Source organism: Furipterus horrens, unplaced genomic scaffold (genome assembly GCF_987537825.1).
Source record: "Furipterus horrens unplaced genomic scaffold, mFurHor1.1.pri manual_scaffold_1, whole genome shotgun sequence".
NCBI classification, from domain to species: Eukaryota; Metazoa; Chordata; class Mammalia; order Chiroptera; family Furipteridae; genus Furipterus; species Furipterus horrens.
The window spans coordinates 154,690,072-154,717,716 of NW_028327171.1; the positions used below are offsets into that span (position 1 = coordinate 154,690,072).

The following is a 27,645-nucleotide window of genomic DNA, read 5'->3' on the forward strand; positions in this document are numbered from 1 at the left end:
TCATTTATTTTGCCCCTTCCACTCTCTGATAGCTCAACTCAATAATGGCCTGTACTTTTGTAGAATGAGAGAAAATAGAGTGCCTGACATTCATTCATTTGTCCCAAGTATTGTAATTAGTGTTATGACAATATAAAATAGGAAAGTAAGACATTTGATAATCAGATTATACCTGGCCCAAGCATAAACAGATATATTTCTTCGTGAATATACATTTTATGCAAGAAAAAGAATTCCAAATGTAGTGGTTTCAAGATTCTTTCAGATAAGTAAATTAGTCTGAACAATAATAAATAAAAATAACATCATATGTTAAAATATGGAACTTCTCTTTTTCTAAGGACTTTTTTTAAAACTTTTTTCTTTTTCTACTGAGTTAAATAGGCTTAACACAAGTAAAAGCAACATTATTTAATTAGTCTGCTTTTTTTTTTTTTTTTTTAAGTAGGGAAAATATAGCTATTACATAAGGGTAACAAAGAGTAAATTAAAATATTTTTATATATAGCTAACCAGTGAAAGCAGCCAGATGTTAGGGGAGAAAGCAGAGTCAGAGAAAAGAAGAGGGACATTAAATATTGAAACACTTGGAGACCTAAAGACTGGATGGGCATGAATCTGGATGCAGGCACATTGAGGCTGGACTCAGCCTGTAGCTAGACATGCCCCAGTTCTGTCTAAGGCCTTACTGTCCCTTGTAGGTTAGGTATGTCCCGTGTTTATCAATAATGCATTGGTTTTTCTTACTCTTACTTCTCAAGATTCCAAGTGCAATTTCTAGAGGTTCATTTAGAAAAGAATGATAATGTTAGTGAAGCCATAGAGATAAAATGGAAAATTTAAAAATTAAGACAATACTGAAAACCTCTTGAGCCAGGTAACAAGCCTCAACAAGGACCAATTTAAGGGGCTAAGGCATAGCTTACAGGTGTACATTCTAATTCCAGTAATACCACCCTTTCTGCCCCCATGCACTTCAGCCATAAATTATCCGCAAAGCAATAGAAACAATTGTAGAAGTAAGCATAGCACTTTAAAAAGTATCATCATTAAAGAAGATAGTATTTGTTTAGATGGTATCTGTTTTTTCCCCCATTATACTGATATTTTACTGAGTACTAACCAAACCTTAATGACTTTTAAAATTAGCCTCCTATTCCCTAATGCTATTTATTAGATATACTGAAGAAAAATATTAAATTTAGCATTGTTTTTGCTTCTCTTATTATTTTTGTATTTTTTGCTGTGTTTACAAGAACTAGTCCACGTAGAGGAAGGGTCATTGGTCATTTATTCTTCTCGGTTTTCCATTTCAGGAAGTAATTATTTATATGCATTATTATTATCTACTGTGCAGTCAATTAACTTCCAAATAAGCATCTAACATTAGGCGATATGCGTCATTGGTCTTACTAATTTTGAAATATTTATGTACTAGAAAATCAGATAAACTGTTAATATTAAGCCATTATTTTTTATAATTTTTAATGAATTTTAAAATAATAGCTAACTACATATTCAAGATATCTTTGAAAGAAAATCTTCTTGTGTTTTTGACCTTAGTTCTACCAAGTAACTACCTTGTTGGAAAATGACAGCAATAATTGTTGTTGACTCCTGCAACTGACACTGTCTTTGAGCTTGTTTCTCAATGTGTATTTGACTACTAGGACTTCTTGAAATAAACATTTATTAGTAAAGCATCATATAATAGAAGACTTAACTAGAATTATTTATATTTATATGCACACATTTGGGGATCATTTGGAGGATCATCAGCTGGGAGGAGGAAGGGGAAGAAATAGGGAAATGGTGCAGGGATTCAGAAGCATAATTGGTTAGTACAAAATAGACAGGGGGAAGTTAAGAATAATATAGGAAAGGGTGAAGCTAAAGAACTTATATGCACAACACATGGACATGAACTAAGGGGGATGGGATTGCTGGGGGAAGGGGTATACTGGGCAGAGAGGAGGAAAGGGGGAAAAAATTGGAACTACTGTAACAACATAATAAAATATAGTTTTTTTAAAAAATGTTAGCTAATGTAACAAAAAATTCAGATTTGTTGTTGGATCTTGTATTTTTCTTTTATTTTAGACAAAATCTAAATGTAAGAAGCAATGGGTATAGTGTGGGTAAACTAATAGAGCAGAAGTGTCTTAATAATGTGCACCCTTGATGTCCTGGGAGTGGTGTGAGGTCAGCAGTTAAAGTTCCACTTGAAGTTTAACCCTTCGTGGTGCTCTACCCTTTGTAGTGTTCAGTCTGGACAAAGTTATTTAAGTTTTGTTTTTCAGTGTATTAAAAATATTTCAAATGTAAAATACATTATATAGTATCCCTTAGTTCAACCATCCATAAATACAGTAAATGAACTTTATTTTCCAGTATTGTCTAAGTTGTGTTCTGCAAGACAATATTGTTTCTTGATGTTTACAGTTGTTTCTTGAAAAGAAAAAGCATGCTTAATTTAAAAAAGTAACAGAATTGCTAGATTAAACAATTTTAAGTTAATTTCCTACTGGTAGACATTAGAACTTTTAATGTTCTAGTAAAAGTTCAATTTAGAATTATCTGGGCAGCATTTCCAAAATGTTTTCCTTGAAGGGCATACCTGTGGGACAGAGGGACACTGGTGTTCTGAGAAAACACTGAGAAAGGCAATTTAGTTTTTCAAGTCTTTGATTTTGAATTTCTTTTTAACAAAGGGAGCTAGCCAGTACAAAGGAATGTATATATCATCTGCCTAGTATTTTAAAAATTAATTCTGACTGATTTAGAGACTACCAGGTAGTATAATAACAATTTGTCAGTTATTAAGTAGACTTTGATAGAAAGTCAGGACATTTGATCACCTACCTTTACATTACTGGCTGGTTATTGTAAGGCTGAGAAGTTACAAGGACACTTTAAAAATATGGCTGCTTCCGTTTTTGTACTAGCCGAGATTAGAGAATGGTATTTAGAAGTGTTTTTGAGAATTTCTTATTAGCTCTTGAATATTCATTTTTAAAATTATTTCCTATACCTGGTTCAAGAGCCTCAAAGAAATGATCATGACCATAATTTACTCATCTTTTGGATGTGGGAAAGAAGAGAAGTGCTGTACTATAGCCTGAGACTAGGACATATACTGTGCAGTGCTGTATACCTCAAAAATCTAACATCATTGTATTTGATCTTTTAGTGATATAAAGCTCTTTTGGTGTATTAAGTCAGTGAAGTAAAATGGGGGAGGGGATTTTTAAGCAACAATAATTGGAATAAAAATGCTTTCTTAACTACTGATAACATCCATCACATAATGACAATGTCAGTTTTCTTCTTTCAATGTAATCTGTACTCAGTACTTTCCTGCTGAGATTTATAGGTATGGAAAGGCATGTGGATGTGAAATGAGTTTTAGTTCACAGATGGACAGATTTTGGATATTATTAGGTATTTTAATTTGTATTAGGAAGAATATATAAAGCATTAGAAACCATAATTTTAATGATTTTCATGTCTGGAATAATACTATGTCTTAAAAAGGAGTCAAAGATAAATATTTAGTAAAAGGTAGTACATAGGTCAAGGCGAAAGGAAACAAATTGAGGAATGCAGACACCAAGATGTGTTTTCTCATGAGAAAAATTTGAGACTCGTTAAACTGAGAGGAAATACTTGGAAGATTCAAGAAAAAGAAGCTAGACCCTGAAGGCATGGAAAGGCTTACCATAGACAAGGGGAGGACACTCCCTGAACTAAGGGAAGAGAGGATTAGTGTGAATGTGGAGACAGGAAGTTGAAGGTGTCATCTCTAATGGCCTGATAGGAGTGTCTAATGTTCTTTCTTAATTGTTGTGGTCCTTGTGGTAGTCGTCCTAGTGATAGTAACTATTGTAGCTTCTACCAAGTTAGTGAACCGGAATAATGTGAAGTAATTAAACAAGGGTGGTAGGCAGCTGTGGTTGGATGGCATCTGTCAGAAATGGCAGTCTACATATTATCCTAACCAGTCTTTCCCCTGAAAAAATGAACTATACTAAATAAAATATTTGAATTGTCTTTTTAAGAGCAAGGCTAAGTTGGAAATAAAGTAAGGAATTTAAAGAAACCAAAACTGAAATGAAAGACTCCTAAACTAAGTAAATAGTACACCTGGCTTTTACCCTGAAAGTATCTGCCACACCTAGATGATCTTGAACATGCCATTTGCCCATTACCGGGGGGCTTCCCCAGGTGGGGATTCCCTGGGACCTCTTGCCCAAAGCTCGAACTTTATAAAGCTGCAATGGTAGCAGAAAAGTGATAAGAAACCTCTTTTACAGAAAAGGGCAAGCCTGGGGGCTGGCAGTAGGAAAAAAAGTCTCTTCTTGAGAGTTCACATCAGTGAGATTCAAAAACCTGAATGGCCAATAAACATGAAAAGATGTTGGTTATCAGGGAAATACAAAGTAAAAGAAATGCAAGATACTATCCCGTGCCTATTAGATTATCCCCCAAAAAATAAAAAAAGAAATTTTAGCCCCAGAACGCAAATCAATGTCATTGGGAATATGAAGAAACAGGAACTCTCATACACTGCTGACTGGCATATAAATTGGTACAACTACTTTGGAAAGTAGTCGGACAGTCATTATCAGGTAGAGTAGAAGGCATGCATATAACCTTAAACCCAGCCATTCTGCTTGTGGATCTCTACTCTGGAATAATCTGGTGCATGTGCACAAGATGGTTTACACAAGGATGCTTATTTCACAACTGCTTATTATTTGCCCAGAATTGAAAACAACCAAAGGGTTCATCATGGTGAGAACATATAAATATACTGTGCTATAGTTGTACAACAGAATACTATTGAGTAATGAAAATAAATGAACTAGATCTATGTGTACTGATATTGATAAATCTCAAAATCATATTAAAATGAAAGCAACCTACCGGAGACTGTACATTATACCATTGATATAAATTGTATGAACATGCAAAGCAATTCTTTGTATCATTTATGAATCTGTAAATGTAGAGTAGCAATAATATGGTTTCTTCTGGGAAGGAAGGAAGAAAAAGGAATAGGATTAGGGAAAGAAACCAAAGGATTTCATTGTATCTATGATATTTTATTCCTGAAAAACCTTAAGCAAGTATAGCAAAATATTAAGATTTGTTATAGCTGGATCAGGTTCTCCAAAGCTTATTGTGTTATTGTCTAAACTTTTTCTGTACATCTGCAGTATCTCACAACATTTTTTAAAAATTAGGGGTGAGAGAAAATTTCTATCATACAAAAGGAAGCAAAAAAGACAATATTATTTAAGGTTGGGTTCTCATCGAGATGGAGAGAGCAGCAAAAAGCAGGACTGGGCAAGGAAGAAGTCTGGGGACTACACAGGCTGGCCAAGCCCAAGGGTAGCTCTCCAGCAAATCTGTGTCCAGCCTTTATATTCCCAATTCAATCAGTGGCTGGATGCAACCTACCTGACAGGGTTTATCCTTGGTCAAGGTGGTTCTTTGCAGCCGAGGAACTTCTGAAGTAGCTGACAGCTGGGGCAGCACAGCCTTCCTTGGGCTTTCTTGGGAAGTGCAGCTTTGTTCACCATTCAAGGCCATACAAGGTCATGAAAGTGAAGCTTTGTTTTCCTATTTGTGACTCAGAATAAATAACAATATATTTAAATAGTTTATTAATTTATTTTTAGCGAGAGGGGAATGGAGGGAAAAAGAGAGGGAGAGAAACATTGATGTGAGAAACATTTCATCAGTTGCTTCTCATACATGCCCAACTGGGGACCAAACCTGCAACCCAAGCATATGCCCTGACCAGGAATCGAACCAGTGACCTTTTGATTTGTAATAGATGCCCAACCTATTGAACCACACCACTCAGGGATAACTATATTTTTACATGAAAGAGATGAGGTAAAAATAAAGAAAAGCTTTCAAACAAATGTGGGCTGACTCCATTTTTATAGCATCTTAGTAGCCTTGACTTTCTTTCAAAGTTTGTTAATGGTCTTGTTTGTGGTTTAAGAGGAAATTGTCGTATTCTAAATTGTTGGTCAGTGCTTTATTATTTTCCTTGCTATTTACAAATAAGAACAACTACAAGATCCCCTTATAATTCAGACGCCCAGTTTGGGGTACTAATTTAGGGATCAGTCTTATGATCTAAGTTTAGAAGATAAAATATAATGAATATTATATCTGTATAATCATCTTATTGAGTGTTAGTTTGGAAATCAGTAATCTGTTCCTCATTAGTCACTCTAAGAACCCAGTAGAGACAGAATTGTCAAATACCCATCTTAGTTCTAGTCACATATGGGTTCAGTTTATATTCTGTAGGTATAATATTAATGATATTAATAATTTTGCAATAAAGTATTTATATATTTTACTTGTACATAAATATTCACAAGTGTTAGGTAACCTTAACAAATTCCATGCTTCATAACTTCCTGATATTCTGCTTTGAGCCTTTAATGACATCCTACTTGTGAGAAGTGTGAACAAATAATTGGTAGAATGGTTTTCATAGAAGTAGCCACTGGTATTCAGTATTATGTGCTCTGTGGCCTGTAGGAATATACATACTGTGGACTTCATTCAGTCCATATGAATGTTAAAAGACATTACCCAACTTTTAAATTAAAAATTATAGCTACATCATAGATCCATAGGCTTTCCTAGCAGCTCGGTAACTGTAAATGGTGTCAGTCAAGGATTCTAGTTGCAAGAAATAGAGACTGGCATGGCTAATTGTGCAGAAAAGGGTATTTATTAAGTGGGTATTAGTGAATTCTTGGATTTGCTGCAAGGACCAGAAAACCTTGGTACTAAGGTTCCAGGAACTGTCAAAATCTGTGTCACAAAATTGGTTAGATAAAGAAACCACTAACACTGCTACGAAGCATAAACAGAGTTTGAGCAGAGGTCACTTCCTTTTTAGAAATGTGACCTTGAGACCTATTGCAGTGAGTGCAGTAAGGAAGTGGAAGAGAAAGAAAATGAGCTTTGTGCGTTTTCTGATGGCAAAGTTTCAGCACCTGAGTCACAGTCTGGCATCTTAGCAAAGTCAAAGTCACTGTCTTTGCTTCTGAAGGAAGGAATTATGTGGACAGTATGTCTCCGTTTCTTCCTTAAAGCAGTAAATTTTCCAGCGTTTTTTTTTTTTTTTTTTTTTTTTTGAAATGATGCTCAAAGATCTTCAGTGACAAACATGATAAAAATCTACTAAAATGGATTTTTTTATGTCCTAAATTTACAAAACACACCTTAATCCTGCCCTGGTAACTTTTGGCCATCCCAAAAGTAGAAAACACTCCAACCCTTAACCTCCAGTAGCCACTGAACTCAGAACACAAAGGTAATATGATATCTCGAATATTTCAAGATTCACGGATGATCCTTTCCTGGCCTAGCTTGATACAAACAACCAGGCTTCTGAAAAAAGTGTATAATAAACAATTGAGTATAATAATTGAAAGAATAGCAGCTTAATACACACACAAAAAAGTATGATACTGTTGAAGGCAAAGAAAGACTTAAGTATGACATAAACAGTACAATTGTCCTTATAATCAATTATCTTGACCTGATAATTAATGTTATATAACTATTATCTATCTGGTCTTTCATGGCTGAACATTTATTAAGAACCCTGAACATTTATTAAGAATGATGGGTCTAGGACTTGTTAGGCAAAGGTAGGCAATGTCCCACTTACCTTCTATAATCATGTTGTACAGCATTATGGAGCCAACTATTATTCATTCAGGTCCTGCCCTATGTGCCCACACCAACTGGGCTCATTAGAAAAGGAGTCTCATCCAAAAGCAATTAAGGAGTTCAGGAACTGTTTCTTAGAAATGATTCTAGGAACAGTTTGTAGAATTTGCAAAGCCAGGGCTGTCAGGTAATTGCATGTTTGCCTGATTCCAGAGGGAGTTAATATGCTTTTCAAAATTTTTTTATTTTTGCATGGCAAACAAGTACTAAATATTGTTATAAGTAATATTTCAGTTAGTTTTATTTCTGATTAGTTTCTAGGTTTAGGCTTTATGTGCCTGGTATTTTGAACTAACAGTCATTGTCCAATTAAACAGCTTTTAAGTTCAGCATTTGTTTTGAATAGACTGTAAGGAGATAATATTGCACAAGGGAGCTTGAGGATGTTGTTTGTGGCTTTAAGGTCTTTGCAGTATACTTGATTTGATCTATATATGTTTTACAGCATGGCATACTTTCTATTTATTGAAATACTACGAAGGTAACAGTGAGATAAGTACCAAAAAAAGTTAAAACATTTTCTCTTATAATAGAACTTCCTTGCCCTCATGATGCAGCCTAGAATGAAGAAATATAACTTCTTCAGACAATGTTTCCAGCTTTTGAATACAATTTTAAATTTTATATTATTTCTCAGACATATTTTTCTTTTCCTTCATACAGTGACACATGAATACGTTTGTGGCAACAGAAAAAGTTTGTTGCTTACATAGCAAGAATTTTTTCTCTGGGGCTGGAGTGATATTTTTCCGTTAAAAAGGCTTTTATCAAACATGCTAAAGTGATTCTCATAATGGGAATTTATGTTTTTTAATTCTGTGCTAACATACAATTTGAGATATATAAAAATTAGTTATTGAGTATGAATAGCTTGTATTGGTTGCTGTGCCTCTATTGTAGGCACATCAAGTAATGACTTGGCAACCCCTGCGTTTAATGCAGCACTGTAGCAAAAGTGTTGTTTGAAGACCTCAATTAGCACCAAAAAAAGTAAAAAGAAAAAAAAAATCTACGTCTTCAATACCAAACAAAGGCTTATATTCTAGTGCCTTTAACTTTGAAAACCTATGAATCACTCACAATTTCATCAAAAATGCTAATTTTACGAAGCCATACTATACTGTTATGATATGTTCCTATGTTTCCTGTGACGTACATCAATTCATATGTCTGCCTGAGCAGCAAACCTTGATGCCTTGTATGCCTTTTATTTCCTTGAATCACAGGAGCTTCAGTTTCAACGACTCACGCGAGAACTGGAAGTGGAAAGGCAGATTGTTGCCAGTCAGCTAGAAAGATGTAGGCTTGGAGCAGAATCACCAAGCATCGCCAGCACCAGGTACAAGGCCAATGGCTCTAGCTTTTTACACACCTTCAAGTTGCACACCTTATTAAGTTGTCCTGGATGCAACAAATGATTCTGTTAGTGTTGTCACTGTTAACTTGCCTTCCTGAATTTGACACCAAAAATGTCAATTTATTCTAATTTTGCAGTATTGATTATACTTCAGTCCTATGCTTGATATGTTTTATATGGCATTGGTAAGCTTCTGTAGCAAAAGTTACTAATGCTGCATTTAGAAATTTGATTTCTCATGTATAGATACAGTTAATGGATGTTTTTCACAATTAATTTCTCATTATTTGGTAAAGCTAACTAGCTTGAAAACCTGGTATTGGTTGTTTTTTTTTTTAACTAGGAAATTTTTCTAAATGATTACATTTAGCTTTTGAAAATGCCTTCAATTTACCTTTAATTTTTTTTACACTACTCTGTGAAATAATTACTGTATGAAATAATTTATTGTATTCAAATATAGTAAATGCAAAACCAGTACATTATTGAAAAACCAAAACTCATTTAATCATATTTTTAAATAACTTTTTATGCTGTTTTAAAACATCATTACTATAAAAATTACTGCCACAAGCTCCAAATGGTGATATCCCTGTTTATTCTATCTTTGGATTTTTTTCTTAGTAATTACATATTCCAGTAAAACCTACCATAAAATACTTCTGTCACTTGAATTTTAAAGCTGGGTTTGTTTAATCCTAAGTAGGTATGTGCTCACAGTAACTTGTCTCTCAATTATTTTTAATATCATAATTGTTCTACTTCTCAGTATCTTCTATTACTCATAGCCAAAAAAATTCTTAGTGAAGAGAATGCTGTCTGTACTTTATCTTTTCTACCTAATTATTGCTATAAATTTAAAAATAATAGGCTTGTAGGTGGTGTTCTCATGAAACTTGTTATCTCTGACCCTTACCAATTGTGCATTTATTATTCTTAGTAAGGCTTAAAGTATACAAATAAGATCAGTAAAACTTTAAAAACACAAATATCAAATTATGTGATCATTTTTAAATATAGAGCCAGTTTATAGAAAGAAACATTGTAAGACAGCTGTAAAATTGTAAATCAAAAATTTCTAGTTCTGTAATAATGAAATAATCTGTCAAAGAAGTTAAAATTGTCAAAAGTTAATTTTAATTTCTATTCAGTACTTTTTAAAGTTAGTTGTACTTTTAGTACCAAAAAGAGCAATTCATAAATTCAATAATATTGTTTTATATACTTCTAAAAAGTATGGATCAGAATTTTAAAAATATATAATTTTATGCTAATAGAAAAATTAATTGGACATGTACAAAATTCAGTTAGGACTTTTTTTCTGGCAATTTAGCTAACTAAACTAATGTAGAAATTCTCTTGATAAAGTCCTAGCAATACAAGTCAGTACTTAGAAATGACAAAAGAAGGAAAATCCCCAGGCTTAAGAACTAGAAAGGGAACTGAAAGCAAGAGCCAGAAGCATTTGAGCTACTACCTCTGCAGGAGGCCTGGGACAGTCAGACCCCCCAAGACTTTAGTCTTGGGTTTATCCCTGTGCAGGGACCAAGAATGAGGCTTTGTGTGTTCTCGAGGTGGTGCGTTTGAACTTAAGATTGCTGCATGACACTCAAAGGGCAGTACCCCTGGCACACCCCAAGTTCTTTACCACATATGAGTTTGGAACCCAGATGTAACTCCACATTATTCAGGACTCCCCAGATGAGAAACTAATATCACTAAAAATTAGTCCACAATCAAATGTTATAAAACTAGTTTAAAAGCTCTACAGCGAGTGAGAATCAGACAAAAGAATAAGATTTAAAATTTCAAGAAGTTGGTATAATTGGAGAAAGTCTTACAAATGTGCACAGTGTGGGGTCAGTGGGCATGGCCCTTCCCCCTCCCATGACTGAGGGCTGGTCAATTGGCCACTGACCAAAAGGAATGTGTATTATTTTGGGAATGGATTGTAACTCCCTCCTTATCTCCTTTTGGGAGCAGCTTCTTGACCTGTGTCTGCTTCTTGCTGCACGTACACTCTGCTGTAACATAGCTCCGGGCCACAAGTAGGTTTGTGCAACCTGAACTCATGCTGCCTTTGTCTGGGACCCTTTATAATAAGCCTCAGACTGGAGGAGGTGTGGTTTCCCTCGCACCAACCCACCGCCGTCGGTGCATCCCACCGTGATGCCCACATAGGCTAGTCCACCAGGTGATTTTGTGGAATATCATGAACACTTAAGCAGCTCCCTGTTTGGGGTTTGGAGCTCTTACGCTACACACAGGAAGACATATAGGAGGATGCTCATTTTAGCATTATTTGCCAAGGTAAAATCCTAGAACATAATTATCTATCAGAATGGAAATGGGAAATAAGCTGGGTAGAGCAGTTAAAATGAGATAACTAGGTCTATATGTATCAGTATGGACATCTTTGTGAAACATACTTCTGGGTGAAAACCACAAGTTGCAAAATAGGAATAGGAGGATATCATTATGAACATTCTTTAAATGCATATAACAATACTGTATAACATTTAAACAATGTCAGCTATTGTTTATGAATGTATGCATATATAGTAAAAGAAAAATTATTTTGGAATGACACCAATTTAAGGTAGTGGTACCTCTAGATAGTAAAGGAGGAGGAAACTATCAGGAATTAGGCTTTATTAAAATTGCCATTTGGAGCAAATGTGATAAAATATTAACATCTGTTAAGTGAGGGGGTTATTGATATGTGCATGACTGTTATATTATTTACTGCATTTTCCTTTTAAGTTTTAAAATACCAAGTAATTTCAAGGTTACATAGTTGAATTAGCTGTATCCATAGGTTTGTAACATGTCATAATGTGGATAATACTTAATTCTCAGTGAATTTGGTGCTTTGTGCTGGATGGTGCCTGCCATGTCACTGGGACTTAGTTAGTGAATGTTGGCTGAGTGAGTGGGTCCTCCAAAAATGAGAGCTGGGGTGACCAGAGAAATGCAAAAGCATGCACAAAGGTGTATATGATCTCATACTACTGTTGTATTGAAGCATCAAGCAGCTCAGTCGTGTCTAGGATTTGTCTGTCTTTAAAGGACCTAATGATTTACAAAGTTGGAAAGGTAAAGCTTGCATTTGATTGTGGGGAGCTGGGAACCAGGGTGATGATAAGCTTCACCTTACTTAAGTTTATAAAGGAGACATTTTGGAAGTTGCTGTTGCTGTTGTGGTTGTGGTTGTGGTTGGTGGCAGTTACCCCGATACTGAAGTGAATAGGTCAGAATGAAGAGAGCTCAGACAACAGGAGAGGGACCTACAGTATTCCCTCCCTTATCATGGGTATTACGTTCTAGACCCCACGTGAGGTAGGAACCTTACGTTTACTCTACACTCTTATACCTACGTAACTTTAACAACGTATGTATACAGTACTGCAAAATCCCGCAATATAGCGAAAAATCCGTGATAAGTAATTAAATATAATATTTTTAAAAATCCCGCGATACAGTGAGGCAGCAATAAGTGAACTGCGATAGAGAGAGGGACTACTGTATTATGAAATCTTAAGGGTTATGAGTTAGGTGGGTTTCTTCTTTCAGTGAATGATAATTGATCTACTTTGATGGCCCTCCTTCCATCTCAGGTGGATTCTCATGTATTCTCAGTGCTCCCAATTAAGTGCTAAATCTTTCTTATAGCCTTTCCCAAGTTTCACCAGGAAGGTCATCTCTCTGCCTGTATTAGCTCTCCTGTGAGGTGGTGAGGCCAACCCCACAGCCCAGGCGCAGTGCATGGTGCTCAGCAGGCAGGCACCCCGCGAAATAATCATTGAATGGACAGTTGAACTTTCATGAAGCCCAGTGTGTTTTGAGCTCAAGGAAGGGTGCTTTACTATTAGGTTATCTGCCTGGCATCTTTGGGTTTCTATCTACTCTTTCTCACATCTGCCTTCTTCATCCCTATCAGTGTGCAATTCAGTGGACCTCATGATCACTATTGACAGTTACTCTGCTGTGTGACCACCAGGTTTCATACCTGGCAGGGAACCCTTTAGAAACAATGTTAGCAAAAGGAGTATAGGTCTTTATTATCACTTGAGAGATTTTCCTTGTGTCTTCCAGTCGCCACCAATTGTCAGTCTTGGAACCAGAATACAAAGATACAGAAAAACAGAAATTAGCTCTCAGATCGAAGCCCCCTTTCCTGTTAGCCATTTCTGATTTACTCAAAGGAAGTTAAAGTGGGGTTGATGCTAATGATCATGTAGCTTTCTAGTTCATTCTTACATGAAGTGAGTTTAGTTAGCAAAATGGGGCATTTGAAGTTTTATTTTGTTTGATTTAGATCCTGTGTCAGAGTTGGTATGATGATCTGTGAGATTTCCTTACGTTTTCTAGACCTAAGATAGCACTAATAACTCAATGGGAATTAAAATTATATTATCATTTGCTTTTGTAGTTATCCAGAGTTGTCTGAAGCTTGCCATTATTGGCCTCACCCTGTAAATAAGGAGTCAGTGGCATGAGGTTGTGCTTAACAAATGACTCTTAGGTTGTCAGCGCTAAATAATGCACTGTGGAGCCCTCTGTCAAATGAGTAGCTCCAAAACTGAGCAATTCTGTTTTCACATTTTGCAGTACCGAAGATAAATTTTTAACCCAAACCATAAAATGTTCCCATTTTCTACATAGAGAAACTGAGCCTCTGCATGTTTTATTTAGGAAGTGTCCTGAAAAATGAATTATACAATTACCATTGACAGTGCACTTGCAATATGCCTTGTTGAAAACTTGACAAAATCTTAATAATTAAAATGCTTGGTTTTCTATTAATGACTCTTTGGAAGTACTAATTTCTAAATAAGGTAATAAAAACTGCATTTCTGATATGATTTTGCTTTGTTTTATTTACTGCAAAACATTAGCACCACAGACAATATCAATATGTAATGATCCTTAATCTGGAATTGTTGGAGCCTGTAACCAAAGATGATATATCAGGCAAAAAATTATAACTGCAACTCTGAAAGCCCCTGAAGCTGATCAGACATCCTGCATTTATACCAAGTACACTATAGTTGCCTATGCATTTAATAGTTACCTATGTATTTAATAATTTCATCCATTGAACATAGGCTATGAAAATAGCTAATAAAGAAGTTATAACTTTTCTGCATTTATACTGAGTACAGTATATGTCTTTATGTATTTCATATTTCACCTCATTTAAAGTTGTCTGTGGAATCAGTTAATAGAGAAGATACTATTCTGTATTTGCTTTGAGTATACTGTAGCTATGTATTTGCTATTTCACCTCATTGAAGATAGGCTGTAGAATTAGTTCATTGAAAAGTTACAAACTTTCTGTATTTTTACTGATACACTATAGTTATTTACATATTTAACATTCATCTCATTCCAAAAGTATTTGAAACATCTTTTAAAAACAGGAAAACAAAAAATGGAGTGAGGAAATTTAGGATAGAGGGAAGATACAGATTATGAAAATAAGATGAAGCCAAGATTACAATTATATACACAATGTATGTTGTTAACATTCTACATGCTTGCTAAAAATAAATACAAAGGGATCCACTTTGATTATAAGTGTCCTAGTAGCCATGCTGAAGAAGGAAACACTAATGAATTACATGATTCAAAGTGTCTAGATGATTTTAAAAAACAGGTTGCTCAGGAAAATCTACCATTCCTGGGTCTGAGACTTGAGTGTTTTCTCTCGTGAGTCACCTCTGAGAGACCACTATGATGAAGCAAACAGCATCCATAGTAGTTTGTCTTTCTAAATTACAAAACCAGGACCATCTGGCTTTCTCTTCTATTACTGAATAGAATATAAGTGGCTAGAATAGCACCTTAGCTGAAAGTAATTCTCCAGAAAGCTATTTCTGACACTCCAGTTTGGCTCAAGGATGATATTTAGCGTATATAGATGAATGAGTCAATTTCAGGTCCTCCAAGCCTTTCCAGCCTTTTAGAGTCGTGGGTGGCAACAGATACTGAGATGTGAGATGTCCAATGACCCAGGTCACTGTGCAGATACATGGGGTGCATGTCTTAGCAAAAGAAATGACCCTCGGGGTACATAAACCTAATCACAGGAGAATCTAATAGCACAGGTACCTTGGAAGGAAATACACCCTTTAAACCTCTTGCCTTCCATAGGCTAAGATAACCTTCACATCTAAATTTTGATGAACATGGGATTTATTCTTTTTCTTCTTGCATTGTTATCAATGGGGTATTGTTTTCACATTAGTCTAGTTTAGATTTCACAGGATGAGGTGACAGTAAATGTACCGAGTAAGCCACAGTGAGGAACCCACCTCCTTACCCTGGGCGTTCCTCTGCCCACCTACACTCTGCTGGGGCATGGAAGGACACAGGATAGCCACAGCAGGATTCTTACTCTGTGGTTTTTTGGGTTTTTTTCCCCCTTCTTTTCTTAAAATTGACAGTGCAATTACATACTGCTTGTTTTAAATTGTTAAGTTCAAGAAACTATAAGAGGGAGGAAAATCTATAATTCTATTATTCAGAGATAATCACTTTATTTGCAAGTCAGGTTTATTGAAATATAAGTTACAGCAAAATTCACTTTGTGGCATACAGTTTTATGATTTTTGACATGAGTTGTGGCATGAAGTTGTATAACTACAATCAACATATATAATATTTCCATTAACCCTCCAAAAAGAGGCAACCTTTTTAAGAGTTTGCTACACATTATTCTCTTCATTTTTCTTTTTTAATGTAGGTTTGAGGTAATTACTCTGGCTAATATTTTATCTTGCTTTTTGAAGTCCTTTTAATGGCTCCCACCTGCCTGAGGAATTCCCAAGGGGGCAAATACTTTGAGGCTGGCCCAGTAGCCTAGTGATGCTAATTTAGCAGTGGTTGGAGAGCACTGCAGCCTGACAGTGGCGAGCTGCACTCTGTGGGTGGAAGACTTGGTCAGGGGAAATGCTACAAGGTGAATTTAGCCTTCAGATGTACAAGGTATGGCCTGTGCTGCATGTTTCTTGCAAGCAGAGAAATTGCACTAGTGGCTCAGCTTTCTGGGTACAAAAACTGTAGAAAGAGAGTATAATTTGAATTTTAGAGTCTGGAAATGAAAATATGATCGTCTTAGAATTCAAGAAACTATTTCTGATATTTTATTGTACCGAATTTCCAAACTATCCATGACTATAGACTTGGAATCTTACCACTGCCAAGAAACTGAGAAACTTTTTTGTCAGTTACTTCTGGATAAGTTGTAGATGGGGAAAGAGAAGGTTTATTTCTTTGGGGTACATAAATTGTTTCTACATATTTTATCTTGTAAATCGTAGCTTTGTCTTTTCATTACGATGGAGCACTAACTTTTATTTATATTGAAGCCAAAAAGAAATACTTAGAAAGTAAGACCTTCTAATAATTATAGAAACTATTAGTTAATACCAACTCTTAGAACTAAAAGCACAGTTTTAGGTTTTCATTTTGATTATTTACATAAATTAGAATTTGATAACCCCATGTGGAGGCAATGATCCCTTTCCATTGTCCATCCTTTAACTGGCTTCTGCTGATATTAGAAGTTACTCTAAACCCTGAGAAAAATGCTCTTTATATCAACTGAATGGGGAGGAAGGAAGCTTTGGCAATATTGAAATCAAGTAACTTCACAGTCTCACTAAGAGTATCTCTCCCGTTTCAGTTAGTTTAAAACCCTGCTAAAATAGAATTCTTCATGGTTTCAAGAAGGTCATACAATCTTGACAAATAGTTTTATTATTGCCCCTTAAGAAAAGAACCGTGTTATTTTTTTTAATAGAAAGATTTTATTCCCCACTGCCATTTGGATATTTTTATACTTTAGAGGGTCACCTCCTGGTGTCCATCAGGCTTCCATTTATACTAATAAAAATTCTAAAAATGTTTAAGCGCTGACAGTAGCAGAAAAGGCTATTTTCATGGTTCAAGTCTTTTCTTCAGCAATTATTTTTAAGTCATTATGAAATAAACCTTTTCAATGATACATTCTTTAAAAATGAAGAATCTTGGAAAAGACCGAATGTTCGTGCCTTGACAATTTATTACTTATTTAATATATCACTTCAGGAAGATGCTTGATAAAGTTTCATCTCTTTGACTTTTAGTGCTCTTACCATTCAAAACCTGAGTTATTTAAATAATAGTTTTGTTTCACCATAATTTTAAAGTATACAACTCAGTATTTTTAGTATATCCACAGAGTTGTGCATCCAACACCACTGTTTAATTTTAAAACATTTTCATCACCCCAAAAAGAAACTCTGCCTATTAGCACCTCTTCCTCATTCTTCCCTCCCCACAGCCCCTGGGAACCACTATTCCACTTTCTCTGTCTATGGATTTGCCTATTCTGGACATTTCCTACATATGATATTATATATAGGAAAGAAGCCTTTCGTGACTGGCTTCTTTCACTTGGCATACATGACATATTCAAGGCTCATCCATATTTAGCATGTATTAGTACTTCATCCCTTTTTTATTTTTAAATAATATTCCATTATCTGGATATATACCACATTTTATGTATTCTTCATCAGCTAATAAATATTTGGTTTATTTGCAATTTCGAATATTGTGAATAATGCTGCTATCTCTCAGGTTTAAACAGGGGAAATACCAAGGGTTTGATCCTGAGCATTCTTAGTTTGGGTGTCAGAGAGGGACACAGAAATGATGCAGAGATTCCCCCTTAGCTTTTGTACCCATCCCCCTACTCCCTCACAAGGGCTTGCCTTCTTTCCTTTCCCTTTGCTTTCTGTTTCAGTAAATTTTTGTATATTGTTGAGCTAGTTGTCCCTGTTGAGTTATTTGTAAGTGCATAGTAGGTACACCTATTTGAGAGTCCTGTGATATTCATCAGAATATACAATAGTTCCCCCAATTTTCTTTCTTAGTGTTATATTTGGTCACTAGTAACTCTTACTAGTGACCAAAATCAGGCAAAATAAAGCTCTCTGATTTCATTCCTAATTCAGACTAAAAGAAGAATAAATTATTTGCTATTTGAATGTAATTATCAGAAACCTTCTTGGAGATCTCTGCAGTGAATATTTATTAAACGGATGCTCTTATCAGGGAATTTAGTAACACTGAATTTTTATAATGCAACTCCTGTTGTAAACAGAGTAAAGAGTACTACATCTCAAAGATAGGAATGAGTCTGTGGCTGACCTGCAGCTCTACAGAAATCATTAATCTGAAGCAGTTTACTCAAGCATAGTTTTTCCAGAAGGCATTTTAATTATTACTTCTCCTTGCCATTCCTGACACAAGCCACTTTCATCTGGGACATACAAATCCAGTGGCAACTATCTCTACACATTTGAATTAAACATATAAACTAAGTCTTCTGTAGGGCATATGAGGCCAAGGTAATTGAACCAGTATTCCATTGACCTAAACTATTTTAACCTAGGAATGTGACCATGTAGAATTTGGATTTTAAGCCCCAAGTAGCTTTTATAAGTAATACAATTTTTATGGACCTAGAACATCATACAACAAAATGCTTTAATCACAATGAATAAATAGTTCAAAATGAATTGCGTTTTAAAATGCTAAGTGAATGATCTGGTTAGAAGGAACCACAAGAAGAGATCAAGTTTATATATTTAGCATCAAAGTTTCACCTTGTTTTAACATTTTGTAATACATTTGCTTAAATATGGAGGCAGCCCAGCTGTATTAGTTTTCCTAATTAATGAAGAGGAAAATACTGGTTAAAATTTAGAGGCCCGTGTATCTAAAATATATGTACCATGCCATAATTTAATTATCTATTAAAAAGCCATTATTAAAATAACATTATTCTGTAATTTTTCATAGGTCACATTTAGTAATTACTGTTCTTCAAATAAGTAACAGTGATGAATTATTGAATCAATACAAGAATAGGTAGAGAGACTTCCAGCCAAGATGGAGGTGTAACTACACACACTGAGTCTCCTAGCGACTAAGGAGAAATTTACAACCACTTCAAAACTAAAAATAAACAAACAAACAAAAAAATACCAGAAAATCAAAAACTACAGGGAAGTTCAGCAAAGAAATAAAGAAGAAATAAACAGCCGGAAAGGTAGGAGGGCGGAGCTCGGGTGGAGAGAAAGGAATGGAGTAGTGGCCTCAGGGGCAGTGCTTGGCAGACAGCATGGCGAGTGGCAGTGGCAACTGGCAGGAGTGCAGTGGGTGGGCACACACACTTGGCTAGCAATGCAGCAACTCTAGCCATGGCGGAAAACAAAGTCATACTGTTTAAACCCGAGAAGGGATCCCAGCCCCAAACCAGACAGATGACAGCCCCAGACCAGGGCACATAGCTTGCGGTTCCAGCATCAGGGAAAATAGAGCCAAATTGCTTCTGACTGTGAAAGCCAGTGGGGATTGGGGCAGAGGTAGAAGCTACCAGTCTCGAAAAGAAGGCAGCTTGCTTAGTACGGGAAGGGGGAGAAGTGCCTGGAAAAGCGGTGGCAACCAGCACTGCCACATATAGCACCAGATGTGAGGAAACAGGTCACCAGCACTAACAAATACCTAAGGCTCTCCCCTGTAACGTAAAAAGTGTGATACCCCTCCCCAGGTCACAGAGGAAAACACAGAAAGCTGTCAAGATGAGAAAGAGAAATATGGCTCAGAACGGGGGGTGGAGCAGTTCAAGGTCCTGGTGACACAACTAAGCAACAAGCAGATTGCACACCTAACAGATGAGGAGAAAGCAAATCTAACAGATGCCCAGTTTAAGGCACTGGTGATAAAGATGCTCACAGACTTGACAGAAGAGATTAAACAGAATGGGGAAAGAATGAAGGCTATTCTGGGTGAAATGAAAGAAAATCCACAGGAAACAAGTGGTGAAGGAAAGGAAACCAGTGTTCAAATCAGCAAATTGGAACATAAGAAAGAAATAAACAGTCAACCAGTACAGAAGGAGGAAAGGAGAATTGAAAAAAATGAGGAGAGGCTTAGAAACCTCTGGGGTAGCTTTAAATATGCCAACATCCAAATCATAAGGTTGCCAGAGGTGAAGAGGAAGAGCAAGAAATTGAAAATTTATGTGAAAAAATAATGAGGGAAAACTTTCCTAATTTGGGGAAGGAAATGGACATATGGGTCCAGGAAGCACAGAGAATCCCAAGCAAACTAGACCCAGGGAGGACCACACCAAGACACATCATAATCAAAATGCCAAAGGTTACGGATAAAGAGAGAATTTTAAAAGCGGCAAGAGAGAAGAGAATTACCTACAAAGGGGTACCTATAAGACTGTCAGCTGATTTCTCAAAAGAAACTTTGCAGGGAAGAAGGGACTGACTGGAGATACTCAAAGTGATGAAAAACAAGAACCTACAACCAAGATTACTCTATCCAGCAAAGCTATTATTCAGAATGGAAGGGCAGAGAAAGTGCTTTCCAGACAAGGTAAAGCTGAAGGAGTTCATCATAACCAAGTCATTATTATATGAAATGTTAAAGGAACATTTAAGAGAAAGAAGATCAAAACTATGAACATTAAAGTGAAAAGAGTATTACAACTATCAACAGAAGCTGGGGAATGGAAACAAAAGCAAACTAAGCAGACAACCAGAGTGGGAACAGAATCATAGGTATGGGGAGCACGTGAGGAGAGGTCAGCTGGGAGGGGTATGGAGGGAGAGGGAGGGAAATGGTGCAGGAATTAAGAAGCATAGTAGGAGGGTACAGAGTAGACAGAGGAATGTAGAGAAGAGCTTATATGAATGACCCATGGACATGGACTGGGGGTGAGGGGACTGCTGGAGGGGAGTGCTGGGTGGAGGGGAGCAAAGGGAAAAGAAACTGGTATATCTGTAACAGCATAATGAATAAAACATACACAAAAAAAGAATAACCCCACCCCTACTCGTTAGTTTTTTTAAATCATTGCTAAATTACCATTTAAATAAGTCATATAGTATATTTCAAGTTGCTTCCTGAAAAAGTTTACTAATTTATAGGAATAATAATTACTTTAAGCATATATATTCTTATTACTATCATTTTGGGGTTTATCTGCATTTTTTCTTCTGTATCTTGAAAAAACATTAAAAATAGTAAGAAGTGCAAAAAATAATATAACAAAAATTTAAGTATATGACACAATCGAAAATTGTTGATAATTCCTCAACATTTTTATTTAAAAAATAGAAATGAAACATAAAATCTGCACTCCCTTTACCCCATTCTGCCTTCCCAATAGCTAACAACTAGCATAGTTTTCAGGTTCACTTTGCGTATTTTCATATAATACACAACCATCATATACATCCTTGGCCAATATTTTTTTTGTTGCTTTTTTAACCTACACAAATGTTATAGTCTGTGTATTATTGTGTACTCTGATTTTTCTACAAAGTATTTGAGATGTCCCTGTTGATTTGTGTAGATCTAGGTTATTTGTCTATGTGTGTGTGTGATGGTAAATAATATTTATTTATTTATGAACCCTTCCCCACTTCTCTCATCCTTGTTGGTATATCATGATTTTTCAATAATTCAATAATCAGTTTTTATTAGGGACATGCAGATACAGTGATCCTTCACTTATTGAGGGTATTACATTCTAGACTTCCCCCCCGCGATAGGTGAAAATCCACAAGGTAGGAACCTTACATTTATTTTAGTATTTACTGTACAGTACCACAAAACCCCACAATATAGCGAAAAATCTGTGATAAATAATTAATACAGTAGTCCCTCTATTTCACGGTTCACGTATCACCGCCTCACTGTATCGCGGGATTTATAAAAATATATTTAATTATTTATAGCGGATTTTTTGCTATATCACGGGATTTTGCAGTACTGTACAGTAAATACTAAAATAAATGTAAGGTTCCTTCCCTACAGATTTCTACCTATCGTGGAGAGTGGAGGGGAGTCTAGAATGTAATACCCGCGATAAGTGAGGGATCACTGTATTTTAAAAAATCCCGCGATACAGTGAGGCCGCGGTAAGTGAACCACAATATAGAGAGGGACTACTGTACTTTCCACCACTGAAACAACTACAGTACCATGTTTATATTTTCTTTTCTGTATGATTTTTGGGAGATTTTTTAATTTTCTGAATTAAATTTATTGTGGTGACATTGGTTAATAAAACAATGCACGTTTCACGTATACAACTCTGTAACAGAACGTCTGCATAGTACATTGTGCACTCACCACCCAAAGTCATGTCTCTTGCCACCACCATTTACCTCCCCTTTGCCCTCTTCCACCCCCCACCACCCCTTGCCTCTAGCAGTAACCATACTGTTGTCTATATCTATAAAATTTTTTTGCTTAATTCCTTGACCTTTTTTATCGAGCCCCACTATTCTGAAAGCTGTCAGTCTATGTCTGTTTCTATTTTGTTTGTTAGTTTATTTTGTTCATTAGATTCCACACATATGTGAAATCATATGGTACTTGTCTTTCTCTGACTGACTTATTTCACTTAGCATAATATTCTCCAGGTCCTCCATGTCGTCACAAAAGATAAGATTTCCTTTTTCACAGTCAAGTGGTATTCCATTGTGTAAATTTACCTTTTTTATCCAATTATCTACTAATGGGCACTTGGGCTGCTTCCCAATATTGGCTGTTATAAACAACACTGCAGTGAACATAGGGGTGCGTATATTATTTTGGATTAGTGTTTTGGGTTTCTTTGGATATATTCCCAGTAGTGGAATTGCTGGGTCATAAGGCAGTTTTATTTTTAATTTTTGAGGAAACTATAGCAATTTGCATGCCTGTCAACTGTGCATGAGGGTTCCCCTTTCTCCACATCCTCACCAACACTTGTTATTTGTTGATTTATTGATGATAGCCATTCTTTTTTGGATAATTGTTGTTTTACTTTTATTTCATAATCATAAACTTAACTCTGCAATCCAACTAGACTTGGAAGGGGTAAGGAAAATATAGAACCCAATGAACTGCAGTGACAGCACAAAGATTATAGAACATTCCAAGCAAATGGAGATGAAGGGGTGCTCTCCTGAGCTATAGAAGGAATGGTCTGGTAGTTAAGATAAAACACAAGTCAAATTTTTTAGAGTTGCCCGCAGTCAGTAATGGTGATCTTGCTGCTCTTGCCCTTCCTGGACCCACAGTGCTTCATGACTGTCACAACATTTATGCCGTCTTTCAGCTGGCCGAAGACCACATGCCTGCCATCCAGCCACTCAATATTGGCAGTGCAGGTGACATACTGGGAAACGTCTGTGTTGAGTCCAGTTTTGTCATGAACAAGATACCAGGACCTGTATGCTTCAGGGTGAAATTCTCATCATCAAATTTTTCCCATAGTTGGACTTGCCACCTGTGCCACTGCGACGTGTGAAGTGACCACCCTGGCACATAATTCCCAGAATAATTCTGTGAAATCAGGAACCTTTATAACAAAATCCTTTCTCTCCAGTGCTCAGAGCACCAAAGTTTTCTGCTGTCTTTGGAACTTTGTCTGCAAACAGCTCGAAGAAGGCACGGCCCAAGGGCTCGCTGTTGGCAGATGTGGAAGAACACGGTGGGGTTGACCATGGCTGGGTGCGGGATTATCCGGGTTGGCATCATCTGTAAGGCTATTGAGGAAAGCCATTCTGATGGTCTTGAGGTGATATTTCATTGTAGTTCTAATTTGCATTTCTCTGATGACCAGTTACATTAAGCATCTTTTCATGTCTGTTGGCCGTCTGTATATCCTCTTTGAAGAAGTGTCTATTCATGTCCTTTGCCCATTTTTTAATTTGATTGTTTGGTGTTGAGTTTTGTAAGTTCTTTATAAATTTGAGAAATTAACTCCTTATCAGATGTATCATTGGCAAATATGTTCTCCCAGTTAGTGGGTTGTCTTTTCATCTTGTTGATGGTTTCCTTTGTTGTGCAAAAACTTTTTAGCTTGATGTAGTCCCGTTTGTTTATTTTTTTCTTTTGTTTCCCTTGCCTGAGGAGATATATCACAAAAAATACTATTACAAGAAATGTCTGAGATTTTGCTGTCTATGTTTTCTTGTAGTATTTTTATGGTTTTCAGTCTAACATTTAAGTCTTTAATCTCTTGAGTTTATTTTTGTGTATGGTGTAAGGAGATGGTCTAGTTTCATTTTTTTGCATCTATCAGTCCAAATTTTCCAACACCATTTATTGTATAGACTTTTACCCCATTGTATGTTCTTGCTTCCTTTGTCAAATATTAATTGATCATAAAGGTGTGGGTATGTTTCAGGGCTCTCTATTCTGTTCCATTGACATGTGTTTATGCCAGTACCATGCTGTTTTAATTACTATGGCCTTGTAGTATTGTTTGTTATCACATAGCGTGATATCACCAACTTTGTTCTTTCTGAAGGTCACTGAGACTACCTGGGGTCTTTTGTGGTTCCAAATAAATTTTTAGGATATTCTAGTTCTGTGAAACATGCCATTGGTATCTTGATAGGAATTACATCTAATCTATAGATTGTTTTGGGTAGTAGGGACATTTTGGTGAGGTTAATTCTTCCTATCCATAAACATGGTGTATGCTTCCACTTAATTGTATCTTCTCCAGTTTCTTTCTTCAATTTCCTACAATTTTTCAAGTACAGGTCTTTTACCTCTTTCCTTAAACTTATTCCTGGGTACCTTAATTTTTTTGTTGTTGCAAAGGTAAGTGGGATTTTTTACTTAGTTTCTCTTTCTTATACTTCATTATTGATGTGTAAAAATACCATCTATTTCTGAATATTAATTTTGTACCCTGCTACTTTACTGAATTCATTTATCAGTTCTAGTAGCTTTTGGTGGAATCTTTAGGGTTCTCCAGATGCTATATCATGTCATCAGTAAATAGTGATAATTTTACTTCCTCCTTTCCAATGTGGATGCCTTTTATTTCTTCTCGCCTTGTTACTGTGGGCAGTACTCTTAGTAGCATGTTAAACAAAAGTGATGAAAATGGACATCCCTGTCTAGTTTCTGATCTTAAGGGAAACAGTTTTATTTTTTCCCATTGAGTATGAAGTTGGCTGTGTTTGTCATTTATGGCCTTTATTATGTTGAGGTATGTTCCCTTTATTCCCACTTTGCTGACAGTTTTCATAAATGGGTTCTGGATTTTATCAATAGTTTTTCTGCATCTATTGATATGGTCATGTGGTTTTTATCTTATTTTTTTATTATGTGGTGTACCTTGCTTATTGATTTTCAGATACTGTACTAACGTATCCCCAGAATAAATTTAACTTGATCATGGTGCATGATCTTTTTAATGTATTTCTGGATCCTGTCTGCTAATATTTTCTTGAGTATTTTAGCATCTACAGTAGTCCCTCTCTATATCACAGTTCACTTATCACAGCCTCACTGTATCGCGGGATTTTTAAAAATATTATATTTAATTATTTATCGCAGATTTTTTACTATATCGCGGGATTTTGCGGTACTGTATACATATGTTGTTAAAGTTACATAGGTTGAAAAGTGTAGAATATGTTTAAGAACATAAGTAGTGTTTATAAAAGTATGGAAAAGGTTAATAAGGGAGTGGGAAAGGTTAATAAGGGACTGGGAATGGTTAATAAGGGACTGGGAATGGTTTATAAGTGTGTGGGAAGGGTTTATAAAACCTTAAAATATATATAAATAATAAAATAAATGTAAGGTTCCTGTTTCGCAGATTTTCACCTATCGTGGGGGGTCTAGAACATAATACCTGCGATAAGTGAGGAAATATTATATATTCATCAGGGATATTGGTCTATAACTTTCTTTTTTTGTAGTGTCTTCATCTATGTTTGGAATTAGGATAATGCTGGTGTTGTAACATGAGTTTAGGAGTCTTCCCTTCTCTTGAATTTATTGGAAGAGTTTGAGAATAGGTGTTCTTTAAATGTTTAGTAAAATTACCCTGGGAGGCCATCTCCCAGGACTTTTGTTTGCTGGGATTTTTTTTTTTTTTTTTAATATTCACCCAAGGATGCATTTATTAATGAGAGAGAGAGAGACAGACATCGATTGGTTGCCTCTTGTATGTGCCCTGACCAGGGACCAAACCCACAACCTAGGTGTGTGCTTTGACAAGGGATAGAACTCACGACCTTTATGTGCACAGAAAGACACTCCAACCAACATTGGCTAGGACTGCTGGGAAGTTTTGTTTTGTTTTTATTACTGCCTTGACTTTGTTCATTGTAATTGGTCTATTGAGATTTACTTATTCTTACTGATTCAGTTTTGAAAGATTGTATGTTTCTAGGAATTTATCCATTTTGCCCAGGTTGTCCAATTTTTTGGCATACATTTTTTCTGAATATTTTCTTACAGTCTTTCATTTTCTGTGGGGTCAGTTGTTACTTCTCTTTCATTTCTGATTTTATTTATTTGGGTCCTCTCTCTTTTTTCCTTGATGAGTCTAGTTAAGTTTGTCAATCTTGTTTCTTTTCAAAGGACTAGATCTTGGTTTCATTGATCTTTTGGGGTTTTTTTTTTTTAGTCTCTGTGTCATTTATTTTTGCTCTAATATTTATTATTTCCTTTCTTACTTGGTGTGGGCTTTGTTTTTCTTTTTCTAGTTCTTTTAGGTATAGGGTTAGGTTGTTTATTTGAGATTTTTCTTGCTTGAGGTATGCCTGTAATTCTATGGATTTTCCTCTTAGGACTGCTTTTGCTATGTCCCATAGATTTTGGGTTGTTTTGTGTTCATTTTCTCTTGTCTCAAGGTAGCTTTTAATTTCTTCCTTGATATCGTTGTAACCCATTCATTGCTTGGTAACATGTTATCCAACCTCCATGTGTTTGAGTGCTTTTAGTTTCTTTCTCTTTTTTAAAAATTTTAATGGATTTATAGTTTCATCATACCATTGTGTTCAGAGAAGATGCTTGATATGATTTTAATATTCATAAATGTATTGACTTATTTTGGGTCCTAGCATGTGGTCTGGCCTAGGGAGGTTCCACATGCATTTGAAAAGAGTGTATATTCTGCTGCTTTAGAATGATGTTTTTGTAAACATCAATTAAATCCATTTGATCCAGTGTGTCATTTAAGGTCGCTCTTGCCTTGTTGACTTTTTTGTTTGGATGATCTATCTATTTATGTCAATGGGGTGTTAAAATCCCCTACTTTCACTGTACTACTGTTGATCTCTCTCTTTTTGTCCACCAAGATTTTCTTATACGTTTAGGTGCTCCTATGTTGGGTGCATATATGTTTTTAAGAGTTATATCCTTTTGTTGGCTTGATCCCTTTGGTATTGTGTAATGTCTTTTGTCTCTTGTTATGTTGTTATGGCCTCTAGGTTATTGTTTTTTAACTATGTTATATATTGTAGAATATTAAACTGTTTGGCCATTCCCCTATTGAAGTACATTTCACTTCCGCTTTTTAATATTATAAGTAGCGCAACAATGAATATTTTTAGACATATCTTCTGTTTTACATAAGTAAGATTCTAGAAAATATGTCATTAGAAGTGAAATATTTGGGTCATAATGAAAGCACATTT

General features: G+C 35.7%; 1 protein-coding gene across 6 annotated transcripts in view; it reads left to right on the plus strand.

Annotated features, from left to right (window-relative positions):
- The window catches only part of PKP4 (plakophilin 4), a 251,341-nt gene that overhangs the window by 130,177 nt on the left and 93,519 nt on the right, over nt 1-27,645 (plus strand). For all 6 annotated transcript variants that reach the window (XM_090280118.1, XM_090280126.1, XM_090280122.1 and 3 more), the window contains one exon: nt 9,000-9,112. In XM_090280118.1, coding sequence (XP_090136244.1) covers nt 9,000-9,112 — 113 coding nt within the window. The remainder of the gene's footprint in view (nt 1-8,999; nt 9,113-27,645) is intronic.